Source organism: Cetorhinus maximus, chromosome 6 (assembly GCF_964194155.1).
Source record: "Cetorhinus maximus chromosome 6, sCetMax3.hap1.1, whole genome shotgun sequence".
Classification (NCBI taxonomy): Eukaryota; Metazoa; Chordata; class Chondrichthyes; order Lamniformes; family Cetorhinidae; genus Cetorhinus; species Cetorhinus maximus.
The window spans coordinates 1,702,870-1,721,324 of record NC_135884.1 but is presented as its reverse complement, the minus strand read 5'-3'; the positions used below and the strand labels follow the sequence as shown (position 1 = coordinate 1,721,324).

The 18,455-nt window shown below is 47.5% G+C and overlaps 1 protein-coding gene across 1 annotated transcript in view; it reads left to right on the top strand.

Moving 5' to 3' along the window:
- The window catches only part of LOC144681471 (sodium- and chloride-dependent creatine transporter 1-like), a 152,313-nt gene that overhangs the window by 97,925 nt on the left and 35,933 nt on the right, over positions 1 to 18,455 (top strand). Inside the window, exons 11-12 of the mRNA XM_078543083.1 lie at positions 6,134 to 6,236; positions 9,279 to 9,379. Coding sequence (XP_078399209.1) covers positions 6,134 to 6,236; positions 9,279 to 9,379 — 204 coding nt within the window. The remainder of the gene's footprint in view (positions 1 to 6,133; positions 6,237 to 9,278; positions 9,380 to 18,455) is intronic.

The following is an 18,455-nucleotide window of genomic DNA, read 5'->3' as shown; positions in this document are numbered from 1 at the left end:
GGCCTCAGTCTGTGTAGTTTTATTCTATGACTCTCTGGTTTCTGTGAGGGATCAGGTGTAATTTCCTTTCATGCAGCATTTCCACATCAATGCTTCAATGCTTGGAGGGGCCGATTCTGTTCAGATACAAGTGTTCACAAGTCTGAATCTAACCCCGTTCTGTACCTGTCCTGGGAGTGTTTGATGGGGACAGTGTAGAGGGAGCTTTACTCTGTATCTAACCCCGTGCTGTACCTGCCCTGGGAGTGTTTGATGGGGACGGTGTAGAGGGAGCTTTACTCTGTATCTAACCCCGTGCTGTACCTGCCCTGGGAGTGTTTGATGGGGACGGTGTAGAGGGAGCTTTACTCTGTATCTAACCCCGTGCTGTACCTGTCCTGGGATTATTTGATGGGGACAGTGTAGAGGGAGCTTTACTCTGTACCTAACCCCGTGCTGTACCTGTCCTGGGAGTGTTTGATGGGCACAGTTGGTTTGAAATTGAGTGTTAGCATTCATCCCTTTTTAGGGCACTAGCTGCCATATTCTGTAAATAAAGAGTTGAAGTGTCCTAAATCTTCTTTGAATACGACGGAGAGAAGGTAAGTGTGAGGTGGTAAGGTGCGGAGAGTAAGTGGGTAAGGGGGTAGGGTATAAGGGGCTGAATATATGAGGGGATAAGGTGGGTGACCCGGTAGGGTGGCAGGGTGTGTGGACAGGTGGGTAGGGTAGTAAGTGGGTAGGTTAGCAGGTGTGGCAGGTCAGTCAGGGCAAGTCAGTTTGGGTCGGGGGGGATCATGGGCTTTGGGGGAGTTGGGGGATTGGGGAGAGTTGGTTGGTGGGTTTGGGGTGGTCAAGTGTTGGGGTCTAGCCAGGTTGGGTCAATGGCTAGTCAGTTTGGGTTGGGAGGAGTCAGTGTGAGTGATTGGGGGGGTCGGTTGTATAGTTATCCAGGAGTTAGAGTAGGACTTTTCTGTCTAACGTTTCCCAGGTAACTAACCAGGTCAGTAAGTGGGAACCGTCTGAAATCTCCAACTCCAGCTCACAGCTGGAGACTTTTTCAGATCACAGGGAGCAGGGAGTTGTCCAGCGCAAGTCAAACTTCTCGGGCAATTCCCATGGAGTCAGTGCATCTTTCGAGGTTTGTCCGGTCTCTGAGGATCTGGGCCATTGTTTTCCTGTCCTGGCCAATCACTGTTATCCCAGCCTGGAAGATAGCAGCAAAATACTGGTGCTGTGTCCATCAACACTGGCCCTCAGACCTTCAGTCACAAGTGGGACATGAAGCTACAGATTATATTGGTCAACTTATTTACAATGACAGGGGAACAAATGAACAGGCGGTGGATGGTTAGTCAGGGACTAGAATACAAGGTTCAATGAGTGACTCGGTTGTATGTCCAGTGCCTGTGACATTGGCTGACAGTTTCTACAACAAAAACAGCTTTTTAAAAAGCTATGGCATCTGGTAATGAGCCCTGGGGAGTGTGGGCACTGAGGAGAGTGTGGGCGCTGGGGTGAATATGGGCACTGGGGAGAGTGGGCCCTGTAGAGTGTGCACCCTGGGAAGAGTATGGGCCCTGGGAGACTGTGGGCCCGGGGAGACTGTGGGCCCGGGGAGACTATGGGCACAGGGGAGAATGTGGGTGCAGGGGAGAATGTGGGTGCAGGGGAGAATGTGGGTGCAGGGGAGAATGTGGGTGCAGGGGAGAATGTGGGTGCAGGGGAGAATGTGGACCTTGGGGAGAGTGTTGGCCCTGGGGAAAGTGTGAACCCTGGGGAGTGCATACGAACATAGAAACAGACGGTTAGGAGCAGGAGTAGGCCACCTCCCCCACACCCTCGATAATACCTCAGCCCCTTGTTAATCAGGAATCTATCCAGCTCTATCTTGGAAACATTCAGAGACTCTGCTTCCACTGCCTTTTCAGGAAGAGAGTTCCAAAGAATCACAACCCTCAGAGAAAACATTTCTTCTCATCTCTGTCTTAAATGGGTGACCCCTTAGTTTTAAACAGTGACCCCTAGTTCTAGATTCTCCCAAAGAGGAAACACATCTGTAGCAAATGTTAGCTGCTCGAGGAACTGCGGCTCAGAGTTGATGAGCTGGAGTTTGAGCTTCGGACCCAGCGACGCATCAGGGAGGGGGAGAGTTACCTGGACGCTGTGTTTCAGGAGACAGTCATACCCCTTAGATTAACTACCTTAAACTTGGCCAGTGGTCAGGGACAGGAGGGTGTGACTATGAGTGAGGCAGGTAGAGGGATCCAGGAAGTAGCTCTGCAGGAGCCTCAGCCCTTGCCTTTATCCAACAGGTTGGAGATTTTCGCTCCCTGTGTGGATGAGAGCGGGAACTGTAGGGAGGATGAGCAAACTGACCATAGCACCATGGTACAGGGAGACATTCAAGTGGGGGGAGAAAAGAGAAATGTAGTTGTAATCGGGGATAGTATAGTTAGGGGAATAGATACTGTTCTCTGTAGCCAGGATCGAGAGTCCCGAAGGCTGTGTTGCCGACCTGGTGCCAGGGTTAAGGATATCTCACCTGGGCTGCAGAGGAACTAGGAGTGGGAGGGGAAAGATCCAGTTGTCGTGGTCCACGTAGGTATCAACGATATAGGTAGAACAAGGAAAGAGGTTCTGCTGAGGGAATACGAGCAGCTGGGGGCTAAATTAAAAAGCAAAACCAAAAAGGTAATAATCTCCGGATTCCTACCTGAGCCACAAGCTAATTGGCACAGGGTCAATAAGATTAAAGAGGTAAATGCGTGGCTCAAAGATTGGTGTGGGAGAAGTGGGTTCGAATTCATGGGACATTGGCACCAGTATTGGGGAAAGAGGGAGACATTCCAATCGGACAGGCTCCATTTGAATCAGGCTGGGACCAGTGTCCTGGCAAATCGCATAACTAGGGTTGTAGAAAGGGTTTTAAACTAAATAGTGGGGGGGAGGGTTCAGTTGCATGGAAATATAAAAAATCAAAGTTTAAGGAGGTGGTAAGAGTGCAGATTAGTGACGAGGCTGATTGTTACCAAAAAGTGAAAGGAAGGGACAGAGTGTGTGAACGCCATATTGCACCAAAGAATCATATAAGAGTAGGGAAAATTGACAATAGGGCAAACTTAAAGGCTTTGTATCCGAATGTGCGTAGCATTCAGAATAAAACTAATGAGTTAACAGCGCAAATAGAGATAAATAGGTATGGTTTGGTGGAGATTACTGAGACATGGTTTCCAGTCACTAAAGCATCCTTCTGTCGTCACTCTCTGTCTCCTACAACTAAGCCAATTTTTAATCCATCTTATCAAATTACCCTGTATCCCATGTGCATTTGCCTTCTTTATAAGTCTCCCATGTGGGACCTTGTCAAAGACTTTGCTGAAATCCATATAAACTACATCAACTGCACTACCCTCATCTACACACCTGGTCACCTCCTCAAAAAATTCAATCAAGTTTGTTAGGCATGACCTCCCTCTGACAAAGCCATGCTGACTATCCCTGATCAAACCTTGCCTCTCCAAGTGGGGATAGATACTCTCCTTCAGAACTTTCTCCAATAGTTTCCCTACCATTGACATGAGACTCACTGGTCTGTAGTTCCCTGGCTTATCTCTACAACCCTTCTTAAATAGCGGAACCACATTAGCTGTTCTCCAGTCCTCTGGCACCTTCCCTGTGGCCAGAGAGGAATTAAAAATTTGGGTCAGAGCCCCTGCGATCTCCTCCCTTGCCTCCCTCAGCAGCCTGGGACACAAATCATCCAGACCTGGAGATTTGTCCACTTTTAAGCCTGTCAACACCTCCAATACCTTGTCACTTCCTATATCAATTTGCTCAAGAACCTCGCAGTCTCTCTCCCTGAGTTCCAGACCTTCATCCTTATTCTCTTGGGTGAAGACGGATGTGAAGTATTCGTTCAACACTCTATCAATATCCTCTGGCTCCACCCATAGATTGCCTTATGGGTCCTACTCTTTCCCTGATTATCCTCTTCCCATTGATATACTTGTAGAATATCTTGGGATTTTCCCTACTTTTACCAGCCAGAGCTTTCTCATATCCCCCCTTTGCTCTCCTAATTGTTTTCTTAAACTCCACCCTGCACTTTCTGTACTCCACTAAGGCCTCTGCTGATTTGCTTCCCTTGTACCTGCTAAAAGCCTCTCTTTTCCTTCTCATCGTAACCTGAATATCTGGTCATCCATGGTTCTCTGGGCTTGTTACTCCTTCCTATCACTCTAGAGGGAACATGTTGAGCCTGTACCCTCCCCATTTCATTCTTGAACATTTGATGTCCTTCTGATATATATTAATGATCTAGATCTTGGTGTGCAGGGGACAATTTCAAAGTTTGCTGATGATATGAAGCTTGGGAGTGTTGTGAACTGCGAGGAGGATGGTGTGGAACTTCAAGAGGACATAGACAAGTTGGTGGAGAGGGCAGATAGGTGGCAGATGAAGTTCAATGCGGAAAAGTGTGAGGTGATACATTTTGGTAGGAAGAACATGGACAGACAATATCAAATAAGGGGTGAAATTTTGAAGAGGGTGCAGGAGCAGAAAGACCTGGGTGTATATGTGCATTGATCATTGAAGGTGGGAGGGCAGGTGGAGAGAGCAGTTAATAAAGCAAATAGTATCATGGGCTTTATTAATAGGGGCATAGAGTCCAAGAGCAGGGAGGTTATGCTGAACTTATATAAGACCCTCAGCTGGAGTATTGTGTACAGTTCTGGGAGCCACATTATAGGAAGGATGTGAACACATTGGAGAGAGTGTAGAAGAGGTTTACAAAAATGGTTCCAGGGATGAGAAACTGCAGTTATGAGGATAGATCGGAGAGATTGGGACTGTTCTCCTTAGAGAGAAGGAGGCTGAGAGGAGATTTGATAGAAGTTTTCAAAATCATGAGGGGGCTGGACAGGGTAGATAGGGAGAAGCTGTCCCCGCTCGTAAAAGGATCAAGAATGAGAGGGTACAGATTTAAAGTGATTTGCAAAAGTAGCAAATGTGAGGTGAGAAAACACTTTTTCACACAGCGAGTGGTTCGGGTCTGGAATGCACGGTCTGGAAGTGTGGGGGAGGCAGGTTCAATCGAGGCATTCAAGAAGACATGAGGTGATTATTAGAACAGAAACAATGTGTAGGGGTACGGGGAAAAGGCAGGGCAATGGCACTAGGTCATAATGCTCATTTGGAGAGACAGTGCAGATACGATGGGCCAAATGGCCTCCTTCTGTGCTGTTAAAATTCTGTGATTGTGTGAAAATCCCCCATGATTATCGCTGTGCCTTTCTGACAAGCTCTCATTATCTCTTCCTCTATCCTCTGTCCTACAGTGTAGTTACAATTAGAGAGCCTGTACACCACACCCACAAGTGACTTTGTGCCTTTATCATGTCTCATCTCAACCCAAACCACTTCTACATCCTGGTTTGCTGAACCTAGATCATCCCTCTCTATTGTGCTAATCCCATCATTAATTAACAGACCCACCCCTCTACCTTTTCCTAGCTTCCTGCCCTTTCTAAATGTCACCTACCCTTCAATATTCCGTTATTGTGCAACCACGTCTCTGTAATGGTTACCAGACTGTACTTATTTATTTCCGTGTGGTCTTGGGGAGAGTGTGGACCCTGGGGAGAGTGTGGGCCCTGGGGAGTGTGTGGGCCCTGGGGAGTGTGTGGGCCCTGGGGAGTGTGTGGGCCCTGGGGAGTGTGTGAGCCCTGGGGAGACTGTGGGCCCTGGGGAGTGTGTGGGCCCTGGGGAGACTGTGGGCCCTGGGGAGACTGTGGGCCCTGGGAAATGTGTGGGCCCTGGGGAGAGTGTGGGCCCTGGGGAGTGTGTGGGCCCTGGGGAGACTGTGGGCCCTGGGGAGTGTGTGGGCCCTGGGGAGTGTGTGGGCCCTGGGGAGTGTGTGGGCCCTGGGGAGAGTGTGGGCCCTGGGGAGAGTGTGGGCCCTGGGGAGAGTGTGGGCCCTGGGGAGAGTGTGGGCCTGGGGAGAGTGTGGACCCATAGAGTCTGAGGTGTTAAACAGATCAATCATGATCTAATTGAATGGTGGAACAGGCTCAAGGGGCTGAATGGCCTCCTCCTGTTCCTATGTTCCTTATACCAGCTGGTGTCTAACTTTTCCTTTGTTGTATCACAGGGTGGAATGTACATCTTCCAGTTGTTTGACTATTATTCTGCAAGTGGCATTACTCTGCTGTGGCAGGCGTTCTGGGAGTGTATTGTTGTTGCCTGGGTTTATGGTAAGTCCTTCACACGTTTGAATTTTTGGTCCTAAAAGATATGAAATAGGCCTTGAAGCAGCAGGATCCCTGACAACTCCTTTAGGTCACCATCCCCAGCACATAAGCCCCCGAGAGGAGTCTGAAATAAAAACAGAAAATGCTGGAAAAACTCAGCAGGTCTGTGGACATGTTAACATTTCGAGTCCGTATGACTCTTCCTCAGAGCTCAGTTCATCCGCTTAGAGGAGTCACCTGTTTAATCTGTTGGTGTCTCCAAATGTGAAGCAAACCTGGATCATCATTTTGAACCAAAGTGATTCCCTAGGATCTCATTAGCCTATAGAATCTTACAGCACGGAAGGAGACCATTCAGCCCATCCTTCCTGTGCTGCCTCTTTGAAAGAACAATCCAATTAATTCCAATTAATTGTTTGATGGAAAAATCCAATTGGGTAACAAAGGATCTGTTCTTTTCCTGATTGGGCTGGGAAGGCAGAGCCACAGGAGGATGGATGTGTCAGACGACCAATCACAGGAGTATGGAGGTGGGACCCTGCGATGATTGATGCTCTGAAGAAGAGTCATATTGGATTTGAAATGTTAACTTGGTTTCTCTCTCCACAGATGCCGCCAGACCTGCTGAGCTTTTCCAGTAGTTTCTATTTTTAGTTTGGATTTCCGCTATCCGCAGTGTTTTGTTTTATTTCAGTTATGATTGATGTGTCTGCAGCCAATGCCAGGAGTGTGGGGGCAGGGAGGAGGGTGGTTATGTGGTGATTCCAGGGTTGGCAACACCTCAGAAGCAGAAACCTGGTTTACCTAAACTCCAGTTAATTTACAGAACTGCACCCGACCCACCCCACACTAACCCCCTCCGTCCTACCCCACTTCACCCTACCCAGCCCCACCCCACACTAACCCCCTCCGTCCTACCCCACTTCACCCTGCCTGCCCCACCCCACACTAACCCCCTCCGTCCTACCCCACTTCACCCTACCCAGCCCCACCCCACACTAACCCCCTCCGTCCTACCCCACTTCACCCTACCCAGCCCCACCCCACACTAACCCCCTCCGTCCTACCCCACTTCACCCTGCCTGCCCCACCCCACACTAACCCCCTCCGTCCTACCCCACTTCACCCTACCCAGCCCCACCCCACACTAACCCCCTCCGTCCTACCCCACTTCACCCTGCCTGCCCCACCCCACACTAACCCCCTCCGTCCTACCCCACTTCACCCTACCCAGCCCCACCCCACACTAACCCCCTCCGTCCTACCCCACTTCACCCTACCCAGCCCCACCCCACACTAACCCCCTCCGTCCTACCCCACTTCACCCTACCCAGCCCCACCCCACACTAACCCCCTCCGTCCTACCCCACTTCACCCTGCCTGCCCCACCCCACAGTAACCCCCTCCGTCCTACCCCACTTCACCCTACCCAGCCCCACCCCACACTAACCCCCTCCGTCCTACCCCACTTCACCCTACCCAGCCCCACCCCACACTAACCCCCTCCGTCCTACCCCACTTCACCCCCAGCCCCACCCCACACTAACCCCCTCCATCCTACCCCACTTCACCCCCAGCCCCACCCCACACTAACCCCCTCCATCCTACCCCACTTCACCCCCAGCCCCACCCCACACTAACCCCCTCCATCCTACCCCACTTCACCCCCAGCCCCACCCCACACTAACCCCCTCCGTCCTACCCCACTTCACCCTACCCAGCCCCACCCCACACTAACCCCCTCCATCCTACCCCACTTCACCCTACCCAGCCCCACCCCACACTAACCCCCTCCGTCCTACCCCACTTCACCCTACCCAGCCCCACCCCACACTAACCCCCTCCATCCTACCCCACTTCACCCTACCCAGCCCCACCCCACACTAACCCCCTCCGTCCTACCCCACTTCACCCTACCTGCCCCACCCCACACTAACCCCCTCCGTCCTACCCCACTTCACCCTACCCAGCCCCACCCCACACTAACCTCCTCCGTCCTACCCCACTTCACCCTACCCAGCCCCACCCCACACTAACCCCCTCCATCCTACCCCACTTCACCCTACCCAGCCCCACCCCACACTAACCCCCTCCGTCCTACCCCACTTCACCCTACCTGCCCCACCCCACACTAACCCCCTCCGTCCTACCCCACTTCACCCTACCCAGCCCCACCCCACACTAACCCCCTCCATCCTACCCCACTTCACCCCCAGCCCCACCTCACACTAACCCCCTCCATCCTACCCCACTTCACCCCCAGCCCCACCCCACACTAACCCCCTCCATCCTACCCCACTTCACCCTACCCAGCCCCACCCCACACTAACCCCCTCCATCCTACCCCACTTCACCCTACCCAGCCCCACCCCACACTAACCCCCTCCGTCCTACCCCACTTCACCCTACCTGCCCCACCCCACACTAACCCCCTCCGTCCTACCCCACTTCACCCTACCCAGCCCCACCCCACACTAACCCCCTCCGTCCTACCCCACTTCACCCTACCCAGCCCCACCCCACACTAACCCCCTCCGTCCTACCCCACTTCACCCTGCCTGCCCCACCCCACACTAACCCCCTCCATCCTACCCCACTTCACCCTACCTGCCCCACCCCACACTAACCCCCTCCGTCCTACCCCACTTCACCCTGCCTGCCCCACCCCACACTAACCCCCTCCATCCTACCCCACTTCACCCTACCCAGCCCCACCCCACACTAACCCCCTCCGTCCTACCCCATTTCACCCTGCCCAGCCCCACCCCACACTAACACCCTCTGTCCTACCCCACTTCACCCCCAGCCCCACCCCACACTAACCCCCTCCGTCCTACCCCACTTCACCCTACCCAGCCCTACCCCACACTAACCCCCTCCATCCTACCCCACTTCACCCTACCCAGCCCCACCCCAGGCAGCCCCATTCCGCCTCACCCTGGCACCACAGTCCGAGCCCCCGTGGATGGGCAGGGTGAATGATGGGATGACGGACGAGGCTGTGTAAATTGTGAAATGAACATTTCTTGTTTTTCCATGAACCAGGTGCAGACCGTTTCATAGACGATATTGCGCGAATGATTGGATACCGTCCCTTACCCTGGATTAAATGGTGTTGGCTCTTTATCACTCCCTGTGTCTGTGTGGTGAGTTACATTGAACCACAAAGCTTCGGACTGTCATTGTGTTTCTGTAAAGATGGGGCCATTGTTTACAATGGACACAGGGCTGCCAGTTCGCTGGTCCTCACATGTACCTGGTTTTACCATTCTTTCCAATTACAGCGGCATTGAGGTAAATCACACTTGGGGTACTGTGGACAGTCCCAGTCTCCATATTAGACAGAAGGATATAGAGGCACTGGAGAAAGTGCAAAGGAGATTTATGAGGATGATACTGTGATGTTAAACCTGCTATTATGTGATTTGAGCTCAGGTTTTCTGGATTTATTTTTTTAATTGTATGAACAGTGATATATCTCCAAGTCAGGATAGTGAGTGACTTGGAGGGGAACTTCCAGGTGGTGGTGTTCCCATGTATCTGCTGCCCTTGTCCTTCTAGATGGTAGTGGTCGTGGGTTTGGAAGGTGCTGTCGAAGGAGGCTTGTTGAGTTCCTGCTGTGCATCTTGTAGATGGTACACACACTGCTGCTACTGTGCGTCGGTGGTGGAGGGAGTGAATGTTTGTGGATGTGGTGCCAATCAAGCGGGCTGCTTTGTCCTGGACAGTGTCAAGTTTCTTGAGTGTTGTGGGAGCTGCACTCATCCAGGCAAGTGGGGAGTATTCCATCACACTCCTGACTTGTGCCTTGTAGATGGTGGACAGGCTTTGGGGAGTCAGGAGGTGAGTTACTCACCGTAGAATTACCAGCCTCTGACCTGCTCTTGTAGCCACTGTATTTATATGGCTAGTCCAGTTCAGTTTCTGGTCAATGGTAACCCCCAGGATGTTGATAGTGGGGGATTCAGCGATGGTAATGCCATTGAATGTCATGGGGAGATGGTTAAATTCTCTCTTGTTGGAGATGGTCATTGCCTGACACTTGTGTGGTGTGAATGTTACTTGCCATTTGTCAGCCCAAGCCTGGGTATTGTCCAGTTCTTGCTGCATTTGGACATGGACTGTTTCAGTATCTGAGGAGTTGTGAATGGTGTTGAACATTGTGCAATTGTCAGAGAACATCCCCACTTCTGACCTTATGATGGAAGGAAGGTCATTGATGAAGCAGCTGAAGATGGTTGGGCCGAGGATACTACCCTGAGGAACTCCTGCAGTGATGTCCTGGGACTGAGATCACTTACTTCCAACAACCACAATCATGCAAATATACCAACAAACATACGAATTAGGAGCAGGAGTAGGCCATTCGTCCCCTCGAGCCTGCTCTGCCATTCCATTAGATCATGGCTGATCTGACTGTGGCCTCAACTCCACATTCCACCCTCCCCAGATATGGTTTGACTCCCTTATTAGTCAAGAATCTTTCTACATCAGCCTTAAAAATATTCAGTGGCACAGCCTCCTCTGTTCTCCGAGGAAGAGAGCTCCACAGAATCATGATCGTCTGATAGAAAAAAATCCCCTAATCTCCGCATTAAATGGGAGACCCCTTATTTTTAAACTGTGTCCCCTGGTTCTAGTCTCTCCCACAAGGGGAAACATCCTCCCAGCATCCACCCTGTCAAGTCCCCTCAGGATCTTTATCTGTTTCAATAAGATCACCTCTCATTCTTCTAAACTCCAATGGATACAGGCCCAACCTGTCCACTCTTTCCTTCTAAGATAAACTCCCATCCCAGAATTCAGTTGAGTGAATCTTCTCTGAACTGCTTCTAATGCAATTATGTCCTTTCTTAAATAAGGAGACCAGTAGTGTACACAGTACTCCAGATGTGGTCTCACCAACACCCTGTACAGCTGTAGCAAAACTTCCCTAGTTTTATATTCCATTCCGCTTGGAATAAACAGCAACATTCCATTTACCTTCCTGATCACTTGCTGAACCTGCATACTAATATTTTGTGATTCATGTACCAGATCACCCAGTTCCCTCTGTACTACAGGGTTCTGTGATCTCTCTCCATTTAATTTATACGCTGCTTTTCTATTCAACCTGCCAAAGTGAACAAGTTCCCACATTATACTTCATCTGCCAAATTTTTTCCCATTCACTTAACCTATCTATGTCCCTTTCCTTATGCCCTCTTCACAATGTACTTTCCTACCTATCTTTGTGTCATCAACAAATTTAGCTACCATACATTCAGTCCCTTCATTCAAGTCATTGATATAAATGATAAATAGTTGAGGCCCCAGCACTGATCCCTGTGGCACTCCACTCTTCACATTAAGGGCACTCTATCTAGATTCACACAGCATTCACACGAGGTCGATAATTTGAAGGCACAAATAGAGGTAAATGGGTTTGATTTAATTACTGTTACAGAGATGTGGCTACTCATGGATATCCATCATTTAGGAATGCTAGGCAGAGGGGAAAGGATGTGAGCTAGTGCTGTTATTATTATTCTTATTTATTCATGGGCATCGCTGGCTAGGCCAGCATTTATTGCCCATCCCTAACTGGAAGTTCAAGGGCATTTAAGAGTCTACCACATTGCTGTGGGTCTGGGTCTGGAGTCACATGTAGGCCAGGTCAGGTAAGGACGGCAGATTTCCTTCCCTAAAGGACATTAGTGAACCAGATGGGTTTTTTACAACAATCGGCAATGGTTTCATGGTCATCATCAGACTTTTAATTCCAGATTTTTTATCGAATTCGAATTTCACCATCTGCCGTGGTGGGATTCAGACCCAGGTCCCCAGAGCATTATCCTCTCTGGAATATATCTGGAATATTAGTCCAGTGACAATACCACTATGTCACTGCTTCCCCATGAATAAAGGACAAGATCAGTACATTTGTGACAGAGGGTCTTAGATTGAAGGATCAAGATGTAGAATCAGTTTGGGTGGAGCTAAGAAACAGAAAGGAGTAGCAAACATTGGTGAGAGTTGTTTATAGGCCACCAAACTGTAGTGGTAATGTTGGGCATGATATAAATCAGGAAATTAGAGCTGCATGTGACATGGGAAATATAGTAATAATGAGTGATTTCAAATGGGTAAACCTAATCAGCACTAATGCTGTGGAGGATGAATACCTGAGTGCGGACGAGATGGGGTTCTGGGGCAGCACATTGAAGAACCAACTAGGGACTGGGCTATTTTATATTTAATGTTATCTAACGAGAAAGGGCTAATCAATAACCTTGCTGCAAAGCAGCTATTAGGAAATAGTGACCATAATATGAAAGAGTTTTACATTAAGTTTAATGTGATTACGTTCATTCTGAAACTAGGGTCCTAAACCCGAACAAAGAAAACTATGAAGATCTGAGAGGCAAGTTGGCTATGGTGAATTGGAAAAATACACTAAAAGATTTGATGATAGGCAAGCAATGGCTAGTATTTAAATAAGTGCTACACTGTCAATGATAGATATAAATTCCTTTAAGACATAAAAACCTAACAGAAAAGTTGAATCAACTGTGGTTAACAAAAAATGTTAAAGATTGCATTAGATGAAAGGAAGTGGTTTATAAAGTTTTCAGAAAAAGTGGTAAACCAGAGGATTGGGAGAAATTTGGAATCCAGCAAAGGATGGCTAAAAAACTGATATAGAGAGGGAAAAGAGAATATGAATGCAAAGCAGCGAGGAACATAATGGTGGACTATAAAAGCTTCCTTAGGTGTATGAAAAGGAAAAGATTAGCAAGGCAAATGTGGGCCCATCACAGGTGCGGGCAGGCAAATTTATAATGGAGAATAGGGAAATGGCGGAGAAACTAAATAATTACTTTGTGTCTGTCTTTACGGAGGTAGATACAGAAAATCTCCCAGAAACACTGGGCTACCAAGGGGCTTGTGAAAATGAGCAACTAAAAGAAATTAGTATTAATAAAGAGGTAGTACTCGAAAATTAATTGGATTGAAGGTGGATAAATCCCTTGGGCCTGATGAGCTACATCCCAGACTGTTGAAAGAGGAGACTATAGAGATAGTGGGTGTATTGGTGATTATCTTTCAAAATTCTATAGATTCCGGAAAGGTTCATGCAGACTGGAAAGTAGCAAATGTAACCCCACTATTTAAGAATGGAGGGAAAGAGAAAACGGAGAACTATAGACCTGTTAGTTTGACGTCAGTAGTAGGGAAAGTGTTAGAATCTTTTTTAAAGGATGTAATAATTAGACACTTAGAAAATAATGATATAATTGGGCAGAGACAACGTTGATTTATGAAAGGGAAATCGTGTTTGATAAACCTGTTGGAGTTTTTTGAGGATGTTACTTGTAGCATAGATAAGGGAGAGCCAGTGGGTGTGGTGTATTTGGATTTTCAGAAGGCTTTCGAAAAGGAGGTTAGTAAACAAAATATCCTGGCATGGATTGAGAATTGGTTAACAGACAGAAAACAGAGAGTAGGAATAAATGAGTCATTCTCAGGATGGCAGGCTGTTACTGGTGGGGTACCATAAGGATCAGTGCTCGGGCCACAGCTGTTCACAATTTATGGAAACGATTTGGATATGGGGACCAAATGTAATATTTCCAAATTTGCTGATGACACAAAACTAGGTGGGAATGTAAATTGTGAGGAGGATGCAAAGAGGCTTCAAAGGGATTTGGACGTACGAACATGCAACTGTGGAGCAGGAGTAGGTCACTCGGCCCCTCGAGCCTGCTCCACCATTCAATAAGATCATGGCTGATCTGGTTGTAATCTCCCACCTACCCCCAATAACCTTTCACCCCCTTGTTGATCAAGAATTTATCTAGCTCTCTCTTGGAAACATTCAAAGACTCTGCTTCCTCTGCCTTTTGAGGAAGAGAGTTCCAAAGACTCACGACCCTCTGAGAGAAAACATTTCACCTCATCTCTGTTTTAAATGGGCGACCCCTTATTTTTAAACAGTGACCCCTAGTTCTAGATTCTCCCACAAGAGGAAACATCCTCTCCACATCCACCCTGTCAAGACCCCTCAGGATCTTATATGTTTCGATCAAGTCACCTCTTACTCTTCTAAACTCCAGGGGATACAAGCATAACCTGTCCAACCTTTCCCCATAAGACAACCCACCCATTCCAGGCATTAGTCTAGTAAACCTTGTCTGAACCTGTTTCCTTAAATAAGGAGACCAGTACTATACACAAAACTCCAGATGTGGACTCACCAGTGCTCTGTACAACTGAAGCATAACCTCCCTACTTTTGTATTCATTTCCCTCACAATAAATGATAACATTCTATTAGCTTTCCTAATTACTTGATGTTCTTGCATACAAACCTTTTGTGATTCATGCACTATGACACCCAGATCCCTCTGTACCTCAGAGCTCTGTAATCTCTCACCATTTAGATAATATGCTCTTGTTTAATTCTTCCTGACAAATTGGTCAATTTCACATTTTCCCACATTATACTCCATTTGCCAGATCTTTGCCCACCCACTCACTTAATCTATGTCACTTTGTAGCCTCCTTATGTCCTCTTCACAACTTACTTTCCTACCTATCTTTGTGTCATCAGAAAATTTAGCAACCATTCCTTCTGTCCCTTCATCCAATTCATTGATATAAATTGTAAAAAGTTGAGGCCCCAGCACTGATCCCTGAGGCACACCACTCATCACATCCTGCCAACCAGAAAAAGACCCATTTATGGCTACCCTGTGTTTCCTGTGAGCGAGCCAATCTTCTATCCATGCCAATATGTTACCCCCTACACCATAGGCTTTTATTTTCTGCAATAACCTTTGATGTGGCACCTTATCAAATGCCTTCTGGAAATCTAAGTACAGTACATCCACCGGTTCCCCTTTATCCACAGCACATGTGACTCCTTCAAAAAACTCCAATAAGTTGGTTAAACATGATTTCCCTTTCAAAAAACCATGTTGATGCTGCCTGATTGCTTTGAGTTTTTCTAAGTGCCCTGTTATAACATCTTCACTAACAGCTTCTAACGTTTTCCCTGTGACAGATGTTAAGCTAACTGGCCTATAGTTTCCTGCTTTCTGTCTCCCTCCCTTTCTGAATAAAGGAGTTACATTTGCTATTTTCCAATCTAATGGGACCTTCCCCGAACCTAGGGAATTTTGGAAAATTAAAACCAACGCATCAACTCTCTCGCTAGCCGCTTCTTTTGAGACCCTAGGATGAAGTCTATCCGGACCCGGGGATTTGTCAGCCCACAGCCCCAACAATTTACTCAGTGCCACTTCCCTGGTGATTGTAATTTTCCCCGAGTTCCTCCCTCCCTTCCATTTCCTGATTTACAGCAATTTCTGGGATGTTACTTATACCCTCTCTAGTGAAGACTGATGCAAAATACCTGTTCAACTCACCTGCCATCTCCCTACTTTTCATTATCAAATCTCCAGATACACTTTCTATAGGACCAACATTCACTTTTTCATTCTTATTTGAATATCTATAGAAACTCTTACTATCCATCTTTGTATTTCCAGCTAGCTTTCTCTCCTACTCTAACTTTTCCTTCCTTGCTAATCTTCAGCCAGGACAGGACAAGTGAATGGGCAAGAACATGGCAGATGGAATATAAGGTGAATCAGTGCCAAGTTATGCACTTTTATAGAAAAACAGAAAGGCAGAGAATTTCATAAATGGTGAGATGTTGGGAAGTGCTGATGTCCAAAGGGACCTGGGTGTCCTTGTTCATGAGTCAGTAAATGTTAGTATTCAGGTACAGGAAGCAATTAGGAAGACAAGTGGTATGTTAGCCATCATCACGAGGGGATTTGAGTACAGGAGTAAAGATGTTTTGCTGCAATTGTACAGAGTTGTGTTGAGACTGCACCTGGAGTATTGTGTACAGCTTTGGTCCCCTTATCTAAGGAAGGATATACTTGCCATAGAGGGAGTGCAGTGAAGGTTCACCAGACTGATCCCTGGGATGGCAGGATTGTCTTATGGGGATAGATTGAGGAGACTGGGCCTGTATTCTCTAGAGTTTAGAAGAATGAGAGGTGATCTCATCAAAACTTACAGAATTCTTACAGAGAGGTGACAGGGTAGTTGCAGGAAGGATGTTTCCCCTGGCTGGGGAGGCCTAGAACCAGGGACACAGTCTCAGGATACGGGGGTCGGCCATTTAAGACTGAAATGAGGAGGAATTTATTCACCCAGAGGGTGATGAATCTTTGGAATTCTCTACCCAAGATGGCTGCGAAAACTCAGTCATTGAGCATGTTCAAAACAGAAATCAATAGATTTCTGAAGACTATTGACATCAAGGGATATAGGGAAAATGGCATTGAGACTCGATGATCAGCCATGACCTGTTTGAATGGTGGAGCAGGCTCAAGGAGCCGAATGGCCTACCCTTGCTCCTGTTTCTTATGTTCCTGTCTTTACACATTTTTATATTTATTTACACATTACACATCTCCTAGCCCAACAACTAGCTTTACTCTAGCCTATTAGGAACTCAAGCCAATCCCCAGCTAATGGCTACCACCTGCAAACAATTAAAAACCATTAATATAAAATCAACATCCCAATTTATGTTGTTCTTGATATACTCCATCCTGCACACACCATCTCTTCCTCGTATTGACAGAGTGTTGATGCATCACCTATTCCTGATCTATCTTGGGTGGAATTTTCCATCCCTGTTGGTGTCATGTGTCATAGAAACATACAAAATAGGAGCAGGAGTAGGCCATTCGGCCCTTCGAGCCTGCTCTGCCATTCATTATGATCATGGCTGATCATCCAACTCAATAGCCTGCTCCCGCTTTCTCCCCATATCCTTTGATCCCTTTCGCCCCAAGAGCTATATCTAACTCCTTCTTGAAAATATACAATGTTTTGGCCTCAGCTACTTTCTGTGGTAGCGAATTCCACAGCCTCACCACTCTCTGGGTGAAGAAATTTCTCCTCATCTCAGTCCTAAATGATCTACCCTGTATCCTCAGACTGTGACCCCTGGTTCTGGACTCCCCCACCATCGGGAACATCCTTCCTGCATCTACCCTGTCTAGTCCTGTTAGAACTTTATAGGTTTCTATGAGATCCCCCCTCATTCTTCTGAACTCCAGTGAATATAATCCTAACCAACTCAATCTCTCCTCATATGTCAGTCCCGCCATCCCAGAAATCAGTCTGGTAAACCTTCGCTGCACTCCCTCTATAGCAAGAACATCCTTCCTCAGATAAGGAGACCAAAACTGCACTCAATATTCCAGGTGTTGTCTCACCAAGGCCCTGTACAATTGCAGCAAGACATCCCTGTTCCTGTATTCAAATCCTCTCGCTATGAAGGCCAACATACCATTTGCCTTCTTTACCGCCTGCTGCACCTGCATGCTTACCTTCAGCGACTGGTGTACGAGGACACCCAGGTCTCGTTGCACATTCCCCTCTCTCAATTTATAGCCATTCAGATAATAATCTGCCTTCCTGTTTTTGCTACCAAAGTGGTAACTTCACATTTATCCACATTATACTGCATCTGCCATGCATTTTCCCACTCACTCAGCTTGTCCAAATCACACTGAAGCATCTCTGCCTCCTCCTCACAGCTCACCCTCCCACCCAGCTTTGTGTCATTGCAAATTTGGAGATATTACATTTAATTCCCTCATCTGAATCATTAATATATATTGTGAATAGCTGGGGTCCCAGCACCGATCCCTGCGGTACCCCACTAGTCACTGCCTGCCATTTGGACAAAGACCCGTTTATTCCTACTCTTTGTTTCCTGTCTGCCAACCAGTTTTCTATTCATCTCAATACACTACCCCCAATCCCATACGCTTTAATTTTACACGCTAATCTCTTATGTGGGACTTTGTCAAAAGCCTTCTCAGAGTCCAAATAAACCACATCCACTGGCTCCCCCTCATCAACTCTACTAGTTACATCCTCAAAAAATTCCAGTATATTTGTCAAGCATGATTTCCCTTTCATAAATCCATGCTGACTCTGCCTGATTCTGCCACTGTTTTCCACGTGCTCGGCTATTAAATCTTTTATAATGGACTCTAGAATTTTCCCCACTACCGACGTCAGGCTGACTGGTCTATAAGTTGGTTCCTCAATGTATTGATCCAGAAAACCATCCCGTACACACTCCAGGAATTCCTCCTCTACGGTATTGTTACTAATTTGATTTGCCCAATCTATATGCAGATTA